This window comes from Caretta caretta, chromosome 3 (assembly GCF_965140235.1).
Source record: "Caretta caretta isolate rCarCar2 chromosome 3, rCarCar1.hap1, whole genome shotgun sequence".
NCBI lineage: Eukaryota > Metazoa > Chordata > Testudines > Cheloniidae > Caretta > Caretta caretta.
In genome coordinates this window covers 184,553,185-184,573,251 of record NC_134208.1, presented here as the reverse complement: position 1 = coordinate 184,573,251, position 20,067 = coordinate 184,553,185, and the positions used below count along the sequence as shown (strand labels likewise).

At 43.8% G+C, this 20,067-nt stretch overlaps 1 protein-coding gene and 1 long non-coding RNA gene across 8 annotated transcripts in view; one reads left to right on the top strand and one right to left on the bottom strand.

The window, feature by feature from the left end:
* Nucleotides 1–20,067, top strand: part of FOXN2 (forkhead box N2) — a 130,417-nt gene that overhangs the window by 80,926 nt on the left and 29,424 nt on the right. For all 7 annotated transcript variants that reach the window (XR_012667784.1, XM_048842960.2, XM_075127186.1 and 4 more), the window contains one exon: nucleotides 16,894–17,018. Coding sequence is in view for 6 of the 7 variants with exons in the window: in XM_048842960.2 (XP_048698917.1) it covers nucleotides 16,894–17,018 (125 nt within the window). In the remaining variant the exon portion in view is untranslated. The remainder of the gene's footprint in view (nucleotides 1–16,893; nucleotides 17,019–20,067) is intronic.
* LOC125633549 (uncharacterized) lies at nucleotides 9,238–16,898 on the bottom strand. The gene is made up of 3 exons (XR_007355649.2): nucleotides 12,729–16,898; nucleotides 10,358–12,444; nucleotides 9,238–9,591 (listed from the first exon to the last, which is right to left on the bottom strand). It is a non-coding gene; the product is annotated as an uncharacterized LOC125633549 (long non-coding RNA).

Here is a 20,067-nt window from a genome sequence, read left to right as displayed (position 1 = left end):
AGGGGGTGGGGGGGGCTGGGTGATGAGCCCCAATGTCACATGGCCAGAGCCCGGGCCTGGTGTCTGTTGCCAAGCGGCCAGGGGTGGGGCTTTGTGCCTAGAGCTAGGGACAGGAACTGCGTGGCCAGAGCCAGGGATCAGAGCCCACTGCTGCACAGCCAGAGCTGTGGGTCAGCGCCCAGGGCTAGTGCCTCCCGCTTCATGTTTAGAGCCTGGAGCTGGGTCCTGGAGTCCAGGGGTGCATGGCTGGAGCCTGGAGTCAGCGCCTGGGGCCAGCTCCCACCACCGCATGGCTGGAGTCCGGGAACAGAGCTGTGGGTCGGTGCCTGCTGCCGTGCAGCTGGGGCAGGGGATAAGCACCAGGGGCTAGGGTCATGTAGCTGGAGACCGGGGCCAGCACCCACCACTACACAGCCAGAACTGGGGGTAAGAGACCGACTGAAGCTCCAGAGCCAGGGGTTAGCACCCAAAGCCCTGTGGTTGGAGCCCACTGCTGTGCAGCTAGGCTGGGGATTGGTGCCTGTGGCCAGTGCCTGCCACTGTGTGACTGGAGCCAGTGCTTGCAGCCATACAGCTGGAACCAGGGGCTGGAGGCTAGTAGCCGCTGCCCTGAAGTCTCGTCGCTGAAGCCTTCCATCCAAAACCCCTCCCCCACCCAACATAGGTCAAGAACTCACCTTGCTCTTGCCACATTGTGCCCCCCCTCTCTCCAGAGGCGGTGCAGGGCAGTGCATCTAGGAGCAACAAGGAGGGAGGGGGAGGGGCCGATGCTTCCCCATCACCGCCCAGGAGGCTGTCGTGGCCACACGAAAAGCCTGTGATGGCTGCATTTGAGAAAAGTTGTCATTGAGACTGACTGGGGTGCATTGTTTTTAATCATTGTTAAACAAAAAGTGTCTGAGAAGAGGACTGGAACTGTGCAGTCATTTGGAGCATGATTTCACAATCAGATTGCAATTGTGCTTCAGCCACAGAAGACAAAAACCAGTGGTAACTTACAGCTGTGAATTCACAGGAGAAAAGGCCCTTTTGATGAGAGATTCTATTCTAAGGTCTTAAGTTATTCCAGAATAGTTATTTCTGATTAATTCCACATGTGGACACTCTTATTCCGGAATAAGAGTGTCCACATGTGGAATTAATCAGAAATAACTGTTCCGGAATAATCAGAAATAGTTAATCAATTTTAAATGTACACCCTGTTTTATCCCAGATTATTTTTTATGTGTAGACAAGCCCTAAGAAACACTGTTTTATCAATGAGGTGCTTTGGACAAGAAAAGGTATCCCCTGGTATGATATTACCATCAACCCAAGGAGTCTCAATACTGTCCTGAAATGTGCAGACTGGCCTGGGAGATTTTTGCCATTATAAAAAATCCGAACATTGGCAATTTTAAAAGCTTTCCATTTAGTTTGCTTCACCCTGCTACTATGGCGATTTGAATTATAAAAGTGACAAATGTCACTATTTTTAAAAAATTTTTTGCACACATGCATTTTCTTTTTCAGACTGCCCATCCTTATTTACCCCAGACCTTAAAATGAATCAGCAATTCATTTGTTTGTTTACACTGACAATAACATTTTCCATTTTGGTAGTTGTGAAATAAAAGTTATGATCACTTTTCAACAAACATAGCTATAGCCTCAGCAGAGGTGGAAAGTTACACACATCCTCCTCCTGCAGTGGAGTGTGACCATCACAGCCTAATTAAGACCTAAGACCTTTTAGGGTTTGTCTTGACTAGGAAACGTGGTCAAGTTTAGATAGGATTTAGGTAACATATGTATATGCTCTCTAAGTCTGACCTAAACTCATCCTTTTTCCTAGTATAGATATAAAGTAACATCTTTAGCTTAAGTTTTATCTAGTTTGTGTTGTAGCCTAGGCAGGAGGAAATAACTGTAGATGTATCTTGGTGGTATTGGTTAATGCTGAATGCTACTATGTACAGTCCTCAGGTTTTACAGAAGTTTTCTTTTGCGCTGTGCAGTTAATGTGCGTGTCTTTAAAAGGCCAAGATCTGATTTCATTGACCTGCATTCTAAAAGCTAAGGAGTACTTGTGGCACCTTAGAGACTAACAAATTTATTTGAGCTTAAGCTTTCGTGAGCCACAGCTCACTTCATCGGATGCATTCAGTGGAAGATACAGTGGGGAGATTTATATACATAGAGAACATGAAACAATGGGTGTTACCATACACACTGTAACAAGAGTGATCACTTAAGGTGAGCTATTACCAGCAGGAGAGCGGAAGGGGGCGGGGGGAGGCGTACGTTTTCTAGTGATAATCAAGGTGGGCCGTTTCCAGCAATTGGCAAGAACGTCTGAGGAACAGTGGGGGGGCGGGGAGGAATAAACATGTGGAAATAGTTTTACTTTGTGTAATGACACATCCACTCTCAGTCTCTATTCAAGCCTAAGTTAATTGTATCCAGTTTGCAAATTAATTCCAATTCAGCAATCTCTCATTGGTGTCTGTTTTTGATGTTTTTTGTTGAAGAACTGCAACTTTTAGGTCTGTAATCGAGTGACCAAAGAGATTGAAGTGTTCTTCGACTGGTTTTTGAATGGTATAATACTTGACTTCTGATTTGTGTCCATTTATTCTTTTACTTAGAGACTGTCCAGTTTGGCCAATGTACATGGCAGAGGGGTATTGCTGGCACATGATGGCATATATAACATTGGTAGATGTGCAGGTGAACGAGCCTCTGATAGCGTGGCTGATGTGAGTAGGCCCTATGATGGTGTCCCCTGAATAGATATGTGGACACAGTTATCAATGGGCTTTGTTGCAAGGATAGGTTCCTGGGTTAGTGGTCTGTTGTGTGGTGTGTGGTTGCTGGTGAGTATTTGCTTCAGGTTGGGGGGCTGTCTGTAAGCAAGGACTGGCCTGTCTGCCTAGATCTGTGAGAGTGATGGGTCGTCCTTCAGGATAGGTTGTAGATTCTTGATGATGCTTTGGAGAGGTTTTAGTTGGGGGCTGAAGGTGATGGCTAGTGGCGTTCTGTTATTGTCTTTGTTGGGCCTGTCCTGTAGTAGGTGACTTCTGGGTACTCTTCTGGCTCTGTCAGTCTGTTTCTTAACTTCAGCAGGTGGGTATTGTAGTTGTAAGAATGCTTGATAGAGATCTTGTAGGTGTTTGTCTTTGTCTGAGGGGTTGGAGCAAATGTGGTTGTACTGTAGAGATTGGCTGTAGACAATGGATTGTGTGGTGTGGTCTGGATGAAAGCTGGAGGCATGTAGGTAGGAATAGCAGTCAGTAGGTTTCCGGTATAGGGTGGTGTTTATGTGACCATCGCTTATTAGCACCGTAGTGTCCAGGAAGTGGAACTCTTGTGTGGACTGGTCCACGCTGAGGTTGATGGTGGGATGGAAATTGTTGAAATCATGGTGGAATTCCTCAAGGGCTTCTTTTCCATGGGTCCACATGATGAAGATGTCCTCAATGTAGCGCAAGTAGAGTAGGGGCATTAGGGTACGAGAACTGAGGGAGCGTTGTTCTATGTCAGCCATAAAAATGTTGGCATACTGTGGGGCCATGCAGGTACCCATAGCAGTGCCGCTGATTTGAAGGTATACATGATCCCCAAATGTGAAATAGTTATGGGTGAGGACAAAGTCATGAAGTTCAGCCACCAGGTTTGCCGTGACATTATTGGGGATAGTGTTCCTGATAGCTGTATTTCAAGGAATCCCTGTTGAGGTTACAGGGACAAACCATCCCGATGTGTCGAAAGAATAGTAAGTATGGCAGGCGACCAGCTTGACTTAACGGTGAAATCCTAGCAGATCTTAAACATAAAAAAGAAGCTTACAAGAAGTGGAAGGTTGGACATATGACCAGGGAAGAGTATAAAAACATTGCTCGGGCATGTAGGAATGGAATTAGGAGGGCCAAATCGCACCTGGAGCTGCAACTAGCGAGAGATGTTAAGAGTAACAAGAAGGGTTTCTTCAGGTATGTTGGCAACAAGAAGAAAGCCAAGGAAAGTGTGGGCCCCTTACTGAATGAGGGAGGCAACCTAGTGACGGAGGATGTGGAAAAAGCTAATGTACTCAATGCTTTTTTTGCCTCTGTCTTCACGAACAAGGTCAGCTCCCAGACTGCTGTGCTGGGCATCACAACATGGGGAATAGATGGCCAGCCCTCTGTGGAGAAAGAGGTGGTTAGGGACTATTTAGAAAAACTGGACGTGCACAAGTCCATGGGGCCGGATGAGTTGCATCCGAGAGTGCTAAAGGAACTGGCGGCTGTGATTGCAGAGCCATTGGCCATTATCTCTGAAAACTCGTGGCGAACGGGGGAAGTCCCGGATGACTGGAAAAAGGCTAATGTAGTGCCAATCTTTAAAAAAGGGAAGAAGGAGGATCCTGGGAACTACAGGCCAGTAAGCCTCACTTCAGTCCCCGGAAAAATCATGGAGCAGGTCCTCAAAGAATCAATCCTGAAGCACTTACATGAGAGGAAAGTGATCAGGAACAGTCAGCATGGATTCACCAAGGGAAGGTCATGCCTGACTAATCTAATCGCCTTCTATGATGAGATTACTGGTTCTGTGGATGAAGGGAAAGCAGTGGATGTATTGTATCTTGACTTTAGCAAAGCTTTTGACACGGTCTCCCACAGTATTCTTGTCAGCAAGTTAAGGAAGTATGGGCTGGATGAATGGACTATAAGGTAGATAGAAAGTTGGCTAGATTGTCAGGCTCAACGGGTAGTGATCAATGGCTCCATGTCTAGTTGGAAGCCGGTGTCAAGTGGAGTGCCCCAGGGGTCGGTCCTGGGGCCGGTTTTGTTCAATATCTTCATAAATGATCTGGAGGATGGTGTGGATTACACTCTCAGCAAATTTGCGGATGATACTAAACTGGGAGGAGTGGTAGATATGCTGGAGGGGAGGGATAGGATACAGAAGGACCTAGACAAATTGGAGGATTGGGCCAAAAGAAATCTGATGAGGTTCAATAAGGATAAGTGCAGGGTCCTGCACTTAGGATGGAAGAATCCAATGCACAGCTACAGACTAGGGACCGAATGGCTAGGTAGCAGTTCTGCGGAAAAGGACCTAGGGGTGACAGTGGACGAGAAGCTGGATATGAGTCAGCAGTGTGCCCTTGTTGCCAAGAAGGCCAATGGCATTTTGGGATGTATAAGTAGGGGCATAGCGAGCAGATCGAGGGACGTGATCGTCCCCCTCTATTCGACATTGGTGAGGCCTCATCTGGAGTACTGTGTCCAGTTTTGGGCCCCACACTACAAGAAGGATGTGGATAAATTGGAGAGAGTCCAGCGAAGGGCAACAAAAATGATTAGGGGTCAGGAACACATGACTTATGAGGAGAGGCTGAGGGAACTGGGATTGTTTAGTCTGCAGAAGAGAAGAATGAGGGGGGATTTGATAGCTGCTTTCAACTACCTGAGAGGTAGTTCTAGAGAGGATGGTTCTAGACTATTCTCAGTGGTGGAAGAGGACAGGACAAGGAGTAATGGTCTCAAGTTGCAGTTGGGGAGGTTTAGGTTGGATATTAGGAAAAACTTTTTCACTAGGAGGGTGGTGAAACACTGGAATGCGTTGCCTAGGGAGGTGGTGGAATCTCCTTCCTTAGAAGTTTTTAAGGTCAGGCTTGACAAAGCCCTGGCTGGGATGATTTAATTGGGTATGGGTCCTGCTTTTGAGCAGGGGGTTGGACTAGATGACCTCCTGAGGTCCCTTCCAACCCTGATATTCTATGATTCTATGATTCTATGGCTTGTAGTCCATCTTTGTGTGAAATGTTGGTGTAGAAGGCTTCTACGTCCATAGTGGCCAGGATGGTGTTTTCAGGAAGATCACCGATGGATTGTAGTTTCCTCAGGAAGTCAGTGGTGTCTCAAAGATAGCTGGGAGTGCTGAGGAGGCCCTACGCTATCAGCCCACCTTGATTATCACTACAAAAGGTCCCCCCCTCCCCAGCTCTCCTGTTGGTAATAGCTCACCTTAAGTGATCAACTCTCCTTACAGTGTGTATTGTTTCATGTTCTCTATGTATATAAATCTCCCCACTGTATCTTCCACTGAATGCATCCGATGAAGTGAGCTGTAGCTCACGAAAGCTTATGCTCAAATAAATTTGTTAGTCTCTAAGGTGCCACAAGTACTGCTTTTCTTTTTGTGAATACAGACTAACACAGCTGCTACTCTGAAACCATTCTAAAAGCTGGAGTGGATGAAGTGATCAGTAAAGCAAGGATCAGTTTCCTTCCTATTGGTGAGATAGTATACAGTTCTTTCAACTGGGTCTTTCACATCTGTACCCCATAGATGCAGCGCCAGATTGAAATTCACATTGATTAGCACTGAGTCGTGAATCTGAGCACAGTAGTTACTTATTGCTCCACAGGCAGTACCATAAAGAAACTGATTTAGGCCCGTGTTTAGCACAAGTGGAGCACAGGTAAAGTTATATCCTATTCAGAATAGGAATACGGTATGTAGCAATTGAATGATAGCTAGGATGAGTTTTCAGTGCTCCATGAGTGAAGGAGTGAGAGCCCTCAAGGAAGGAAGAGGAATCCAAGTAGGTGGGCCCTTTGAGGAGTAGGATGGAATGGAATGAGCCAGCAAGCCAACCCAGGAGCAGTTCTCAAGAGATGAGCCCCAGAAGAAAGCTGGGAAAAAGAAGAGGCACCTAGCACAGTTGTTGCAGAAAGCCAATTTTCAAATAAAATTATGGCGCAATATCAGGGTGGATTTGATTTAAATCACTCGTTAGGAAGACTTGATTTAATCATGGATTTCTACATAAAAGTACATTCTTGTTGGTTGTTATAACCTTAATACATATTCTTCACAACTCAAAGATAGATGTAGGTTTCATTTTTAGAAGGTACACGCTATATACATTTTTTAAGTGATTTATTTTGAAAAATTTTCAGATTAGTTTTATGGCTATATCAGAAAATGAATGATTGTTTGGTTTTTTCATTTACCAAAGGTAATTGAAGTAGATATTTATGAAGTCATTGGGAGGTGAACTAGCTCCAGTTCAACAGGTTACTCATTAACATTTGGAGGATTTTCTTGCCATGCTGCATTAGGAGGAGAACATCACCAGACAGATATTTAAATTGTTTTATTTAACTAAAACAACAATGTTATGTATTCTGGATTTTTTTCTTCAACAGCAAACATATAATATTTTAACAAAACAAGCATGGATTTTTGAATTTAGTTAAACATTCAAGTTTTTTAAAATTGCTACACAGCAGCAGCTCATTGCCTTGTGGCAGCAGATAGTGCAGTACGACTAGTAGCCGTCCTCGTCGTCTCCTGGGTGCTCTTCGCCAGTCTTGGTCAGGGCGCCTGGGTGGACATGGGTGCTCCTGGCAGACCTCGGTAATGTCTGTCAGGGGCGCCTGCACATAAATGGGAGTGACTCAGGTCATTCTCTTCTTTAAGTTTTGTCTAACAGAGATTCAGTCCTGCCTGGAATATTGGCAGAGGGATAGCTCAGTGATTTGAACTTTGGCCTGCTAAACCTAGGATTGTGAGTTCAATCCTTGAGGGGGCCATTCTGCCTCAGGATGCTCTCCCAGCCACCAGCACTGTCTGCTGCCTTGCTCCCCCCTCCCTCTGTGAAAGCAATGGCCAACAATCATTTTGCGCCTTATTCCGTGCGGGCGCCATATTGCTGTCAGCATCGTCATTCACCCGCCACTGCCACTCTGCTCTGCTGCTCACGCCATACCACAGCAAGCATGGAGCCCGCTCAGATCACCGCGGCAGTTGTGACCGCTCTATACACCATGCGCATTATCGTGCAGTATATGCAGAACCAGAACCTGCAAAAGCAGGCGAGTAGGCGACGGCAGCGCGGTGAGGAGAATGATGAGGACATGGACACAGACTTCTCTCAAAGTACCGGCCCCGGCAATTTGGCCATCTTTGTGGCAATGGAGCAGGCTCATGCCGTGGAACACCAATTCTGGGCCCGGGAAACAAGCACAGACTGGTGGGACTGCATAGTGTTGCAGGTCTGGGACGATTCCCAATGGCTGCAAAACTTTCGTATGTGTAAGGGCACTTTCATGGAACTTTGTGACTTGCTTTCCCCTGCCCTGAAGCGCAAGAATACCAAGATGAGAGCAGCCCTCACAGTTCAAAAAGCGAGTGGCAACAGCCCTCTGGAAGCTTGCAACGTCAGACAGCTACCAATCAGTTGGAAATCAATTTGGAGTGGGCAAATCTACTGTGAGAGCTGCTGTGATCCAAGTAGCCAATGAGATTACTGAGCTGCTGCTATCAAGGGTGACTCTGGGAAATGTGCAGGTCATAGTGGATGGCTTTGCTGCAGTGAGATTCCCTAACTGTGTTGGGGTGATAGACGGAACCCATATTCCTATCTTGACACCGGAGCACCAAGGCAGTGAGTACATAAACCGAAAGGGGTACTTTTCAGTGGTGCTCCAAGCACTGGTGGATCACAAGGGACGTTTCACCAGCATCAACATGGGATGGCTGGGAAAGGTACATGATGCTCGCATCTTCAGGAACTCTGCTCTGTTGAAACAGCTCCAGCAAGGGACTTTTTTCCCATGCCAGAAAATAACCGTTGGGGATGTTGAAATGCCTATAGTTATCCTTGGGGACCCAGCCTACCCCTTAATACCATGGCTCATGAAGCCATATGCAGGCACCCTCCTGGACAGTAGTCAGGAGCTGTTCAACTACAGGCTGAGCAAGTGCAGAATGGTGGTAGAATGTGCATTTGGACGTTTAAAAGCGCACTGGTGCAGTTTACTGAATCATTTAGACCTCAGTGAAACCAAAATTCGCATAGTTATTACTGCTTGCTGTGCGTTCCACAATATCTGTGAGAGTAAGGGAGAGAAGTTTATGGCGGGGTGGCAAGTTGAGGCAAATCACCTGGCTGCTGATTACGCACAGCCAGACACCAGGGCGGTTAGAAGAGCACAGCAGGGTGTGCTGCACATCAGAGAAGCTTTGAAAACCAGTTTCATGGCTGACCAGGCTATGGTGTGCAAGTTCTGTTTGTTTCTTGATGAAAACCAGCCCCCTTGGTTTACTCTACTTCCCTTTAAGCCAACCGCCCTCCCCTCCTCCCTTTGATCACCGCTTGCAGAGCCAATAAAGTCATTGTTGTTTCAAATTCCATGCATTCTTTATTAATTCGTCACACAAACGGGGGAATAACTGCCAAGGTAACCTGGGAGGGGTGGGGGAGGAGGGAAGCACCGGGTGGGGTGGGGGAAGAGGGGAGGACGGAAGGACAAAGCCATACTGCACTTCAAAACTTATTGAATGCCAGATTTTGTTGCTTGGGTAGTCCTCTGGGGTGGAGTGGTTGGGTGCCCGGGGGCCCCCCACCGTGTTCTTAGGCGTCTGGGTGAGGAGGCTATGGAACTTGGGGAGGAGGGTGGTTGGTTATACTGAGGCTGTAGCAGCGGTCTGTGCTCCTGCTGCCTTTCCTGCCCCTCAACCATACGCCAGAGCATATCAGTTTGCGTTTTTTCCAGCTTCTAATCTTTGATAGCCTCTGGGACAGAGATGATACGTGGAGCGATGAAACATTTGGAGCTGCGGGAGGGAAAAAAGGGAGATTAGTCTTTAAAAAGAGACATTTTAGAGAACAGTGGGTAGAGTCTTTCATGGTGAACCAAGCTGTTAACATTATATAGCATGTGTGCTTTCTTTATAAGGTTGCATTTTACCCCTTATATCGAGGGTGTGCCGGTATGGTGTGAGAGATCACACATGCAGGGCCGGCAGGTAACAGAATTCGGCTTGCAGGAGACATGGTAAGCCACAGTCTTTTGGCTTCTTTAACCTTCATAACATGTGGGAATGGTTTCAAACAGCAGCGCCCTCATTTCCCATACCAAGCACCCATTGGGTTGGCCCTTTAAAATGGGTTGGCCATTTAAAAGGAGGGGCTGCGGTTTTCGGGTTAACGTGCAGCACAAACCCAACTAACCCTCACCCCCCCACACACACACAGACACCCACCCAATTTTCTGGGATGATCGCTCCACCCCTCCCCCCACCGCATGGCTAACAGCGGGGATGTTTTCTGTTCAGTCACAGGCAAACAGCCCAGCAGGAACGGCCACCTCTGAATGTCCCCTTAATAAAATTCCCCTATTTCAACCAGGTGACCATGAATGATATCACTGTCCTGAGGATAACACAGAGAGATAAGGAACGGATGTTCTTTGAATGCCAGCAAACACCGGGATTCCAATCGCTGTACTGGCCGTGAATGCATCCCAAGTCTTCAGGGCAAATTAATAAGTAAACACGCTGGCTTTTAAACCGTGTATTATATTTACAAAGGTACACTCACCAGAGGTACCTTCTCCGCCTTCTGGGTCCGGGAGCCCGCCTTCGGTGGGTTGGGATGGTACAAGATCCAGGGTGAGAAACTGTTCCTGGCTGTTGGGGAAAACGGTTTCTCCTCTTGCTTGCTGTGCTTCAACCTCCTTCTCCTCATCATCTTCCTTGTCTCCAAAATCCGCATCCCTGTTGTGTGAGAGTCCATTGACGGAGTCCACGCACAGGGCTGGGGTAGTTGTAGGGAACCCCCTAGAAAGGCTTGCAGCTCTTCACAGAAGCGGCATGTCTGGGGCTCTGACCCGGAGTGGCCGATTGCCTCTCTGGTTCTTTGATAGGCTTGCCTGAGCTCCTTAAGTTTCATACTGCACTGCTGCGGATCCCTGTTATAACCTCTGTCCTTCATGCCCTTGGAGATTTTTTCAAATACTTTGGCATTTCGTCTTTTGGAACGGAGTTCTGATAGCACGGATTCGTCTCCCCATACAGTGATCAGATCCCATACCTCCCGTTCGGTCCATGCTGGAGCTCTTTTGTGATTCTGGGACTGTATGGTCACCTGTGCTGAAGAGCTCTGCATAGTCAACTGTGCTGATCAGCTCGCCATGCTGGCCAAACAGGAAATGAAATTCAAAAGTTCATGGGGCTTTTCCTGTCTACCTGGCCAGTGCATCTGAGTTGAGAGTGCTGTCCAGAGCAGTCACAATGGAGCACTCTGAGATAGCTCCCGGAGGGCAATACCATCGAATTCCATTCACACTATCCCAAATTGGACCCAGCAAGGTCTATTTCAGCACTAATGCAGTCGTCAGGGAGAAATACAGAAACCGGTTTTAAGAGCCCTTAAAGTCGGAAAAAATGGCTTCGTAGTGTGGACAGGTGCAGGGCTAAACCGATCTAACGTTGCTAAATCTGACCTAAAGTCGTAGTGTAGACCAGGGCTATGTCTGGCATTGCATATTTCTCTTTTTAAGATCTCACTCAGTTCCTTCCAAATTTCAACAGCATCAGCAATAAAACAGCTATTTCCCAGCATTTTGTTCAAGGCTACAGAAATAGGCTTCAGGGTACACGGCATGTGTTCAACATTTCTCTTAAGCTGAATGTTGAGAACTTTGGCTTGTAACAGTGTCATCTATTTTTTCACGATTTTGTTCACAAACTATCATCAGATTAGGCCAGTTCTTGATATAGTGCTCAAAACAGTCCACTACTGAGTTCCATCGCATGTCTTGTGGGAGAGTTAGCTTCCTCTCACTTTTTTCAGAGCAGCTGCTGCAAAGTGGTTGTTACAGAAGTATTTTGCAATTTCAAAAACATTAGCCTTTATTTCTGGAACACTGAAGTCTTTGTCTAAGAGGTGCATCAAATAAGCAATGCTACCACATGTTATTAGCTTGCAACTCTCTTCTAAATTTCTTCTCATCTTGGATACATTTGCATCATTGTCTGTGACCAAACTGCGTACTAGATATTTGAATTTTTTTTCACAGTTTGTTTTAGCGTTTACTGCTACTTCTTGTAAGTATTCTGCTGTGTGTGCATTTCCTGATGTATCAGTTGTTTCTGTAAGGAAGACATTCCCTTCTTCTGTTGTCGCACAAGCACATACAACAGGATCATTGTGGACATTGCTCCACCCATCAAGACTCAGGTTAACAATTTCACCCTCTAGAGCTTTTGCACACTGCTCAATTTCTCTTTCATACACTTCATCCAACCTGCGACATCTGCTCTGTTGGGTAGACTGTATCCTGGTCTTAATGACTGAACCATGTTAATGAAGTGTGAGTTCTCAATCATATGGAAAGGAGAGTTTGTTGCATAAACAAACGGGGCAATTTTTTCATCAGTTACCTCTTTTTGTAATCAGTAATGTATTTTTTTGTAATCTGCTGGTTCTTATCACAAATTTATTAATGGTTGTTTCTGGATGATGGAGATTATTTTTCTTTTTGCTACAGGTGATATACTGTGGCTATGTGACATACATAATGTGACTGAAACACTGTCGTTGGCAGATAACTGAAACTATAGAAGATGATGGTGATCTTGAAGGTGAATAGTTTTGAGAATCCTGTATGTTGAGGATGGATTCTCCTAAACAAAATAAGTCAATTCAGTTATTTAATTATTATTACCATACTACTCATTTAGTATTACTCATTGCATTCGCTGACACTCAGTACTACTTTAAAGGTGAAATTGTAAAAGAAAGATCTGCCTATTTCGGCCATTTATTTCTATTTATTTTTTATCACAACTTCATCTAAAATGATAGTACCAACTATATTTTTTCCTCAAACATGAGAATTCAAGAATAGTCCAGAAGGAAGACAGGCAGTCCTTAAGGAAGAATTATGAAATAAAAAAAGTTGACCAACCTGAAGATCCTGCGTGTTCAGACATGTTCCTTTCATCATCTTCAATGCAGCTTCCTCCTGAGAAGGAGCACTTCTCGTGATGATGTTTCATTCGGGCAACCAGGCCTTGCATTTCTTTGTTGCACTGTTTGCATTTTGCACGCATGCCTGTCTTACCCACAGGTAGAGGAACTTCATTAAAATATTCCCAAACTGGGTCTCTTTTACGGCCTGCTGCCATTATAGGTGTTCCCTTCTAGTGAGAAAATGGTTCGGTAGATCTTAAATCAATGAAGGCTACACTCAGAAAGACCTCAAGACTTTTGGCATATGCTGCTTAAACAGTTTCACTTTTGTTTCTACTGCCTGTCCTTCCCTTCTCACATTTATCTCTAGACTTCTTTTCCTTGTCCAGATCTATTCTGCCCCCAACAATCTTCTATTCATTGAACTTTTTGAAACTTTGCACTTTTAGAGAGAGGTAAGGGATTGACTCTGTGTAAGGAGATATCTTTGAGCTATAATGTATCTTAATTAAAACTATCTTTAGATAGGTTTTTTCCTCAAAAAGCATTTGATCAAAATAATCCGGTGGTTTTTTTTTTAATTGATTTTTATCCACCCTGCGCAATATACTCATATTAAGAGGGTGGGTTCAGCGAGTTAGGGTAATCACAGCTGTGGTGGGGTTAACTGGCTAATAGTCTATTTAAATACAAATATCTAAAGAAAAAAAGTTTGTGTATTTCTTATAGTTTTCCCACTAAGATTTGTTGCAGGGTAAAGAATAGTATCCAATAAAAAAGGAATTTTACAGAGAGCAACGTTCAGAGGCATCTGTTTGTAGGGCATTTCAATAACTACTAAATAACAGTCAGTTTTATTTCTGATTTTTTTTTCCCTAATTCATAGTTCAAGCTCTTTTTATAACAAAATATTTCATCTTATGAAAAAAGCCCAATAACTTAGATCCCTCCATGAGTGGATGCTACACTGGTGCTTTCTAAGCCTTGACAATATTTAATTGTCAGGAAACATCGGGTCATAAAAGCATAGGAGTGGATCCTCAGCTGGTGTAAATAGTTATAGGCCCACTGAAGTCAGCAGGCATATGACAATTTACAAATGCTGAGGCTCTATCCCATGAAGTTTGACTCTTCATTCTGAAACATTTTCCTCATGTATTGACAAGATTACCTCTATTTTCTCTTCTGTCCTAAAATCTAGAACTGCTCTAATGCAAATATTTAATACCCAACATGTGAGAACGGCCGTCTGGTATTATGCATTTTCTGTTCTTCTTTTTACAAATTAATACAGAATCATTTATATTTGTTATCTATTATTTTTTTTGCTTTATCCACCTTCCATCGTCCATATGCATTAGTAGCTTTTGTAAGATTCTGCCAGATTTCTCAACAACAAAACTTGGCACTGCTACCCTCCTAGCTATGACATGTTAGCTCACTGGGATAGGGTTGCTTTAACTCTGACTATATGATTTGTCTCTTCTATATTACAAGAAGCAACAAGCCTGACTAATAGCTTTCCCCTATATGCAGTCAGTGGGCAAAGAAGCTTTGGGAGGAGTAGAGCGTGTTCTCTCCTGCTTAGTTTTTTGATATGTCAATTTGAATAACCTGGAATATATAACAAAATAGTGATAACACTGCTGGGCTTATGGGTACTGCCAAGTAGGATACACCAAGTTGTCAGGATTTCAGGTTTTGGAAACATGGGACCACAATAATCCACGGAGTAGTTGGTTTCCAGACATGATACTTTGTCACTAAACTATAAGCCACAGGGAGTCATTGGCCTTGTCTGATTGAAAAAAAAAACCCACCTTTTTTTCCTAGTCCAAATTCAATCAAGATAGATTAACTGAATTGAATTAACATCAGTATAGGCTCAGTGTGATGGGCTATAAAAAAAAAAACCCGGGCAAGGAAAGGGTTAACGAGCTGCTGTGGGTGTGCCATAGGTATCAGGTTTGGAGGAAGAGGTTAAAAAGGTAGAGTCCAGCTCATTTGGGAACTGGCTGGAAGGAAGAGCAGACCTCCAGGTCTCTCTGCGAGAAGCCTTCTGGGGTCAGAAACTGCTTGAGATTGCTGCCAGTCAGTCTTTCTCTGAGGGAAGATAGGCCTGATGGAGGACTTTTATTTTGATTTGCTACCAGTGCCTTCCTTGTCATTGCTGGGAAAGACTGCTGCAGGTGTTCCCCCCATTCCCACCCCCCAAAAAGGGGGTGACAGCCTAATAAAACACTTTTGTCTTGTACATCTGACTGGGGACCAGCAGTGGTTGTCCACGAGCTTAAGTGCAACTCTGTTGCATGAGGTTGAACCCCTTTAGTGATTTTAGATGGTTGAGTTAGTCTAATTTGATCTGCTAAAATCTAAACTGTGTCTATATTGATGTTAAATGGCGGGTTCATTCAAGCTAAGGTCATTTGACTGAAAAAAGTATTTTTCCCCAGTCTTGACAAGGGCATGGACTTCAGTGTAGAAGAAACTGGCTGTTCACGTTTTTGATTTATTGTAAAATACCATTCCAACCAGAAAGCAAAGGTGGGGGAAGATGAGACCACAATGTCATCAGAGTATTACTGAAGAGTCCTAAGAGATGCAAGAGCCTTCAGAACTGAAACATTAATGCAGAAGCAGTTATTCAAATAAAAAGAGGAATGGGGCCTGGGGTCAGTTTGACAGTGTTTGTGTTTCTGACTTCCTGGAATTCTTAATTTCCAGCCAGACTCTGTGGTGGTTGCCGTGGTTGCAGGAGCTACTCTAACCTAACCCTTGCTGCTTTCACTTCATTTAAGGTTTCAGAGTAGCAGCCGTGTTAGTCTGTATTCGCAAAAAGAAAAGGAGTACTTGTGGCACCTTAGAGACTAACAAATTTATTTTACTTCATTTAAGGACATGTCTACACACTGAGGCTTGGTCTACACTTAAAAGTTAATAGCTTCATTGGGCAGAGGTGTGAAAAACCCCACCCTTGCAAGTGACATAGCTATGTCGACAAAACCCCCAGTGCGCACACAGCTATGTGGATGGAGGAGTACTTCTGTCAACATAGCTAACATCATTCAGGAAGGTAAAAAGAAAAGGAGTACTTGTGGCACCTTAGAGACTAACCAATTTATTTGAGCATGAGCTTTCGTGAGCTACAGCTCACTTCATCAGGAAGGTAGTGTTCCTACATCAGCAGAAAAACTCCTTCTGTAGGTATCAGCTGTGTCTACACTAGAGTGCTATGCAAGTATAGGCTGTGGGATGTAGACGTAACCTGAAAATAAACTATTCTGATATAAGCACCTTTTATATTGCTGTAACTACGTCCCTTATAATTGGGGGATTGTACTGTTTTAACTCTGTTTCTAACCCGTATAGGAGTACAAAAGCTGTGTGTAGACCAGTCCTTACACTCATGCGCACTCCTGGGATGCTGACTTCCCTTGCACCTGTCAACCCAAAAATGATTTTGTTTTGAAGGTTAAAAGAAAACTGAAAAGCTTTTCTCAGTTATGGAGCTGTTAATTCACACATTTGTTTTTCAGAGTTCTTTCTCTCTTTTCTCATGTGATAAATCAAACATGACTTGTTTTTGGAACTTCCAACATGCTATGCATTTAGTCCTCACTAAGACCATGTGACTTGGATGAATTTGAAAAGACTGGCGAAAACGAAGAAAGTTACAAACACATTAAACCCCCGTCCTTTTTGGATACTTATCTTGCAGTTTTTGCTAATGTGATTCTACTAATATGTACATTTACTCGCCTTCCTCATGCCAGCCTCTTCTGACATACTACCTGGGCTCATTTCACACAACTCCTACATCGCTAGAGTGCAGGGGAGAAAGGAGGGAATCCCAACTTTGGGACCCTATTTCTGGAGTGAGGATAGAAAGGGGGCCCATATCGCTGCCCCTCAAATGGCTGAACAGCCTTTCTTCAAACATACAAAAATATTTAGCATGGACTGAAATAAAAGTTTACAAGTTCTAGCTGAGAAAATGGTGAGGGAAAACGGGTTTAGAATGGAAATATCTTAGCCTATAGTCAGTGTTGTTGATACAATGGATGTTTAATATTAGTATTGTAACAATGGAGTCCTCTATGGCTTGTTTACTAATTTCTCCTAAATCTTCTAATTCACACTGCTATGTTTCCCCCCTCCAGGTGAATGGAAAAGGTTCATTATGGTGTGTTGATCCGGAATATAAGCCAAATCTTATACAAGCACTGAAAAAGCAACCTTTTCCCTCAGCACTTGCATTTTATACCCCACCGGCATCACGACCGAGGTAGGCAAATTTTCCGTTACAAGTATAGCATTAAGTTATGGTAACCTTTTCCCAAGAACACAACAGCCTGGGCAACTGATGACCCCCAAAAAGTCGTCATTTGAAAGAAAAATGGGGTGACCAGTCATGCCCCCCAAATTCTATTGTTTCCTGACATGGGAGTGGAGAGGAATGGAGGTTGAGGGTTGGGAGAAAGAGACAAAATACTGCATGGAAGGGAGGCTAATAGATTGAAAATGACTAGTGGAGAGAAGGAGCTGAATGGGGCTCAGGGAGGGAAGTGGGCAGAATGGACAAGGAAACGAGAATCTAGTGAGTCTAGATTTTCAGGCTGATACATCAGGACACCTGTCTCATGAGAAGCATTTGATATCTGCGGGGAAGGAGGGAAAGTGTATGAAGCAAGTTGGCAGGAAGGAGGGCTCCCTCTCCCGAAAAACTGGGACACCTTTAAGAAATGGGGGTGGAGAAAAACATTTTTAACCCTGTGTATTCTGTTCTCCCCTAAACTCAACTCATAACTATGTTTTCTATCCCATTCTTGCAAGCCCAGCATCTTTTTTGGGGGGGCGGGAGGGACGGCAAGGGACAGAGGTTAAGGAGGGTGAGAGGAAGGCTGGGGACGTTGGTTGTTTGCCTCCTGCTCAGTCCTAACTTTTATTTTTTGCTCCACTCCCTCTGTCTGTATGTCCTTTGTTCTTAATCTCCTGGGCTTTCATTTGGGTTGGTTTGTTTGTTTTTACTGCTTGTCTTCTGCTGATTCCTCTTCCCTTTATACGCACCCTGTTCTCTCTCTACTCTCTCTTTCTCCTTGTTCTTTCTTCCCAATGTGACTCTACCAGGGACGTAGCTAGGAGCAGCACAAAGAGGAGCTACTGCTATTAGCAAGTCTTTGGGCTGCCTCTCAGCTTTTTTCGGGTTTGTTGGGAGTGGATATCCCTTCTTTTCTCACTAACAGCTTGATGTGGGGGTGAGTAGCTGTCTGAACATCTGTGGATAGCAGTGCTGCAGAGTGCTTTGGAGAACAGGCAATCCTGGGTGACTAGATACCCTGGGTTTTGTGTAAGTGGAACAAAATCCCAGTTTCAATGGAACTAACCATGACTAGCCTGGAATGTCTGGGCATTTTAAACTTAAAGAAAAGAAGCTAGAAAACATAGTGACTTATTGAAAACACTTATTTGCTGACATATCTACAAAGGAATAATCCATAAAGAAACTATTTCCATTCATGGTGGAGGACTCTTGTATGTTCAGACTATTTTAAAAAGTAAAATACTTAAAAAAATTAAATTGGGAAAATAAAAAATTATATTTAAAAGTGTGTAAATTAAGCTGAGAATGGTAGATGGTTCAACTCTAATGAATAAAGAGAAATATTTCAATATTACTTTCTGGTAGAACTTATAATTGCTAGGTCTACTACAAAACTCAACTTTTTACTTTTTATTTTTACTGGTATTTTACTTTTAAATGAAACTGCTACACTGACCCTTGGATTTAACAACCTAATGCAAGCATTTAAAAACATGGCAGTGAATAAAAAGCTTTGCACAGCTTCATGGCTTACTCTTGGGTTTTGTATTCTCTTATTTACAAAAGTGGTCTCTAACCTTCTAGCTGAGTTAAGCCATATGTGATCATTTTTCAGTTTGAAAGAGCCTAGGGGAAGAATTTGAAGCTATTGTAAGGCACTTGAAAAGTGTATTTGGCACTTTGATTATTTTTAACAAGTTCAGAATATCCCAATTTTAAAGTCTACTTTAAAATATGTAAATGCAAAGCACTTTATAATCTATAGCTGCATTTATTTAGAAAGAAATCACTATTGGAATAAAAACATTAATAAAAATTACTGCAGAAAATTTGAGTACTATTTAAATATTCAAAACTAAGTGTCATAATATGGTTAAAAGAAAAGCAATATTTGTGGCACCTTAGAGACTAACAAATTTATTTGAGCATAAGCTTTTGTGAGCTACAGCTCACTTCATCGGATGCATGCAGTGGAAAATACAGTGGGGAGATATATATACACGGAGAACATGAAACAATGGGTGTTACCATACACACTGTAACAAGAGTGATCAGGTAAGGTGAGCTATTACCAGGAGAAGAGCGGAAGGGGGCGGGGGGCGGCACCGTTTCCAGCAATTGACAAGAACATCTGAGGAACAGTGGGGGGCGGGGAGGGGAATAAACATGGGGAAATAATTTTACTTTGTGTAATGACACATCCACTCCCAGTCTTTATTCAAGCCTAAGTTAATTGTATCCAGTTTGCAAATTAATTCCAATTCAGCAGTCTCCCATTGGAGTCTGTTTTTGAAGTTTTTTTGTTGAAGAATTGCCACTTTTAGGTCTGTAATCGAGTGACCAAAGAGAAAGAAAATAACAGAATGCCAGTAGCCATCATCTTCAGCCCCCAACTAAAACCTCTCCAACACATCATCAAGGATCTACAACTTATCCTGAAGGACGACCCATCACTCTCACGTATCTTGGCAGACAGGCCAATCCTTGCTTACAGACAGCCCCCCAACCTGAAGCAAATACTCACCAGCAACTACACACCACACAACAGAACCACTAACCCAGGAACCGATCCTTGCAACAAAGCCCGTTGACAACTCTGTCCACATATCTATTCAGGGGACACCATCATAGGGCCTAATCATATCAGCCACACTATCAGAGGCTCGTTCACCTGCACATCTACCAATGTTATATATGCCATCATGTGCCAGCAATGCCCCTCTGCCATGTACATTGGTCAAACTGGACAGTCTCTAAGTAAAAGAATAAATGGACACAAATCAGAAGTCAAGTATTATACCATTCAAAAACCAGTCGAAGAACACTTCAATCTCTTTGGTCACTCGATTACAGACCTAAAAGTGGCAATTCAACAAAAAAACCTTCAAAAACAGACTCCAACGAGAGACTGCTAAATTGGAATTAATTTGCAAACTGAATACAATTAACTTAGGCTTGAATAAAGACTGGGAGTGGATGTGTCATTACACAAAGTAAAACTATTTCCCCATGT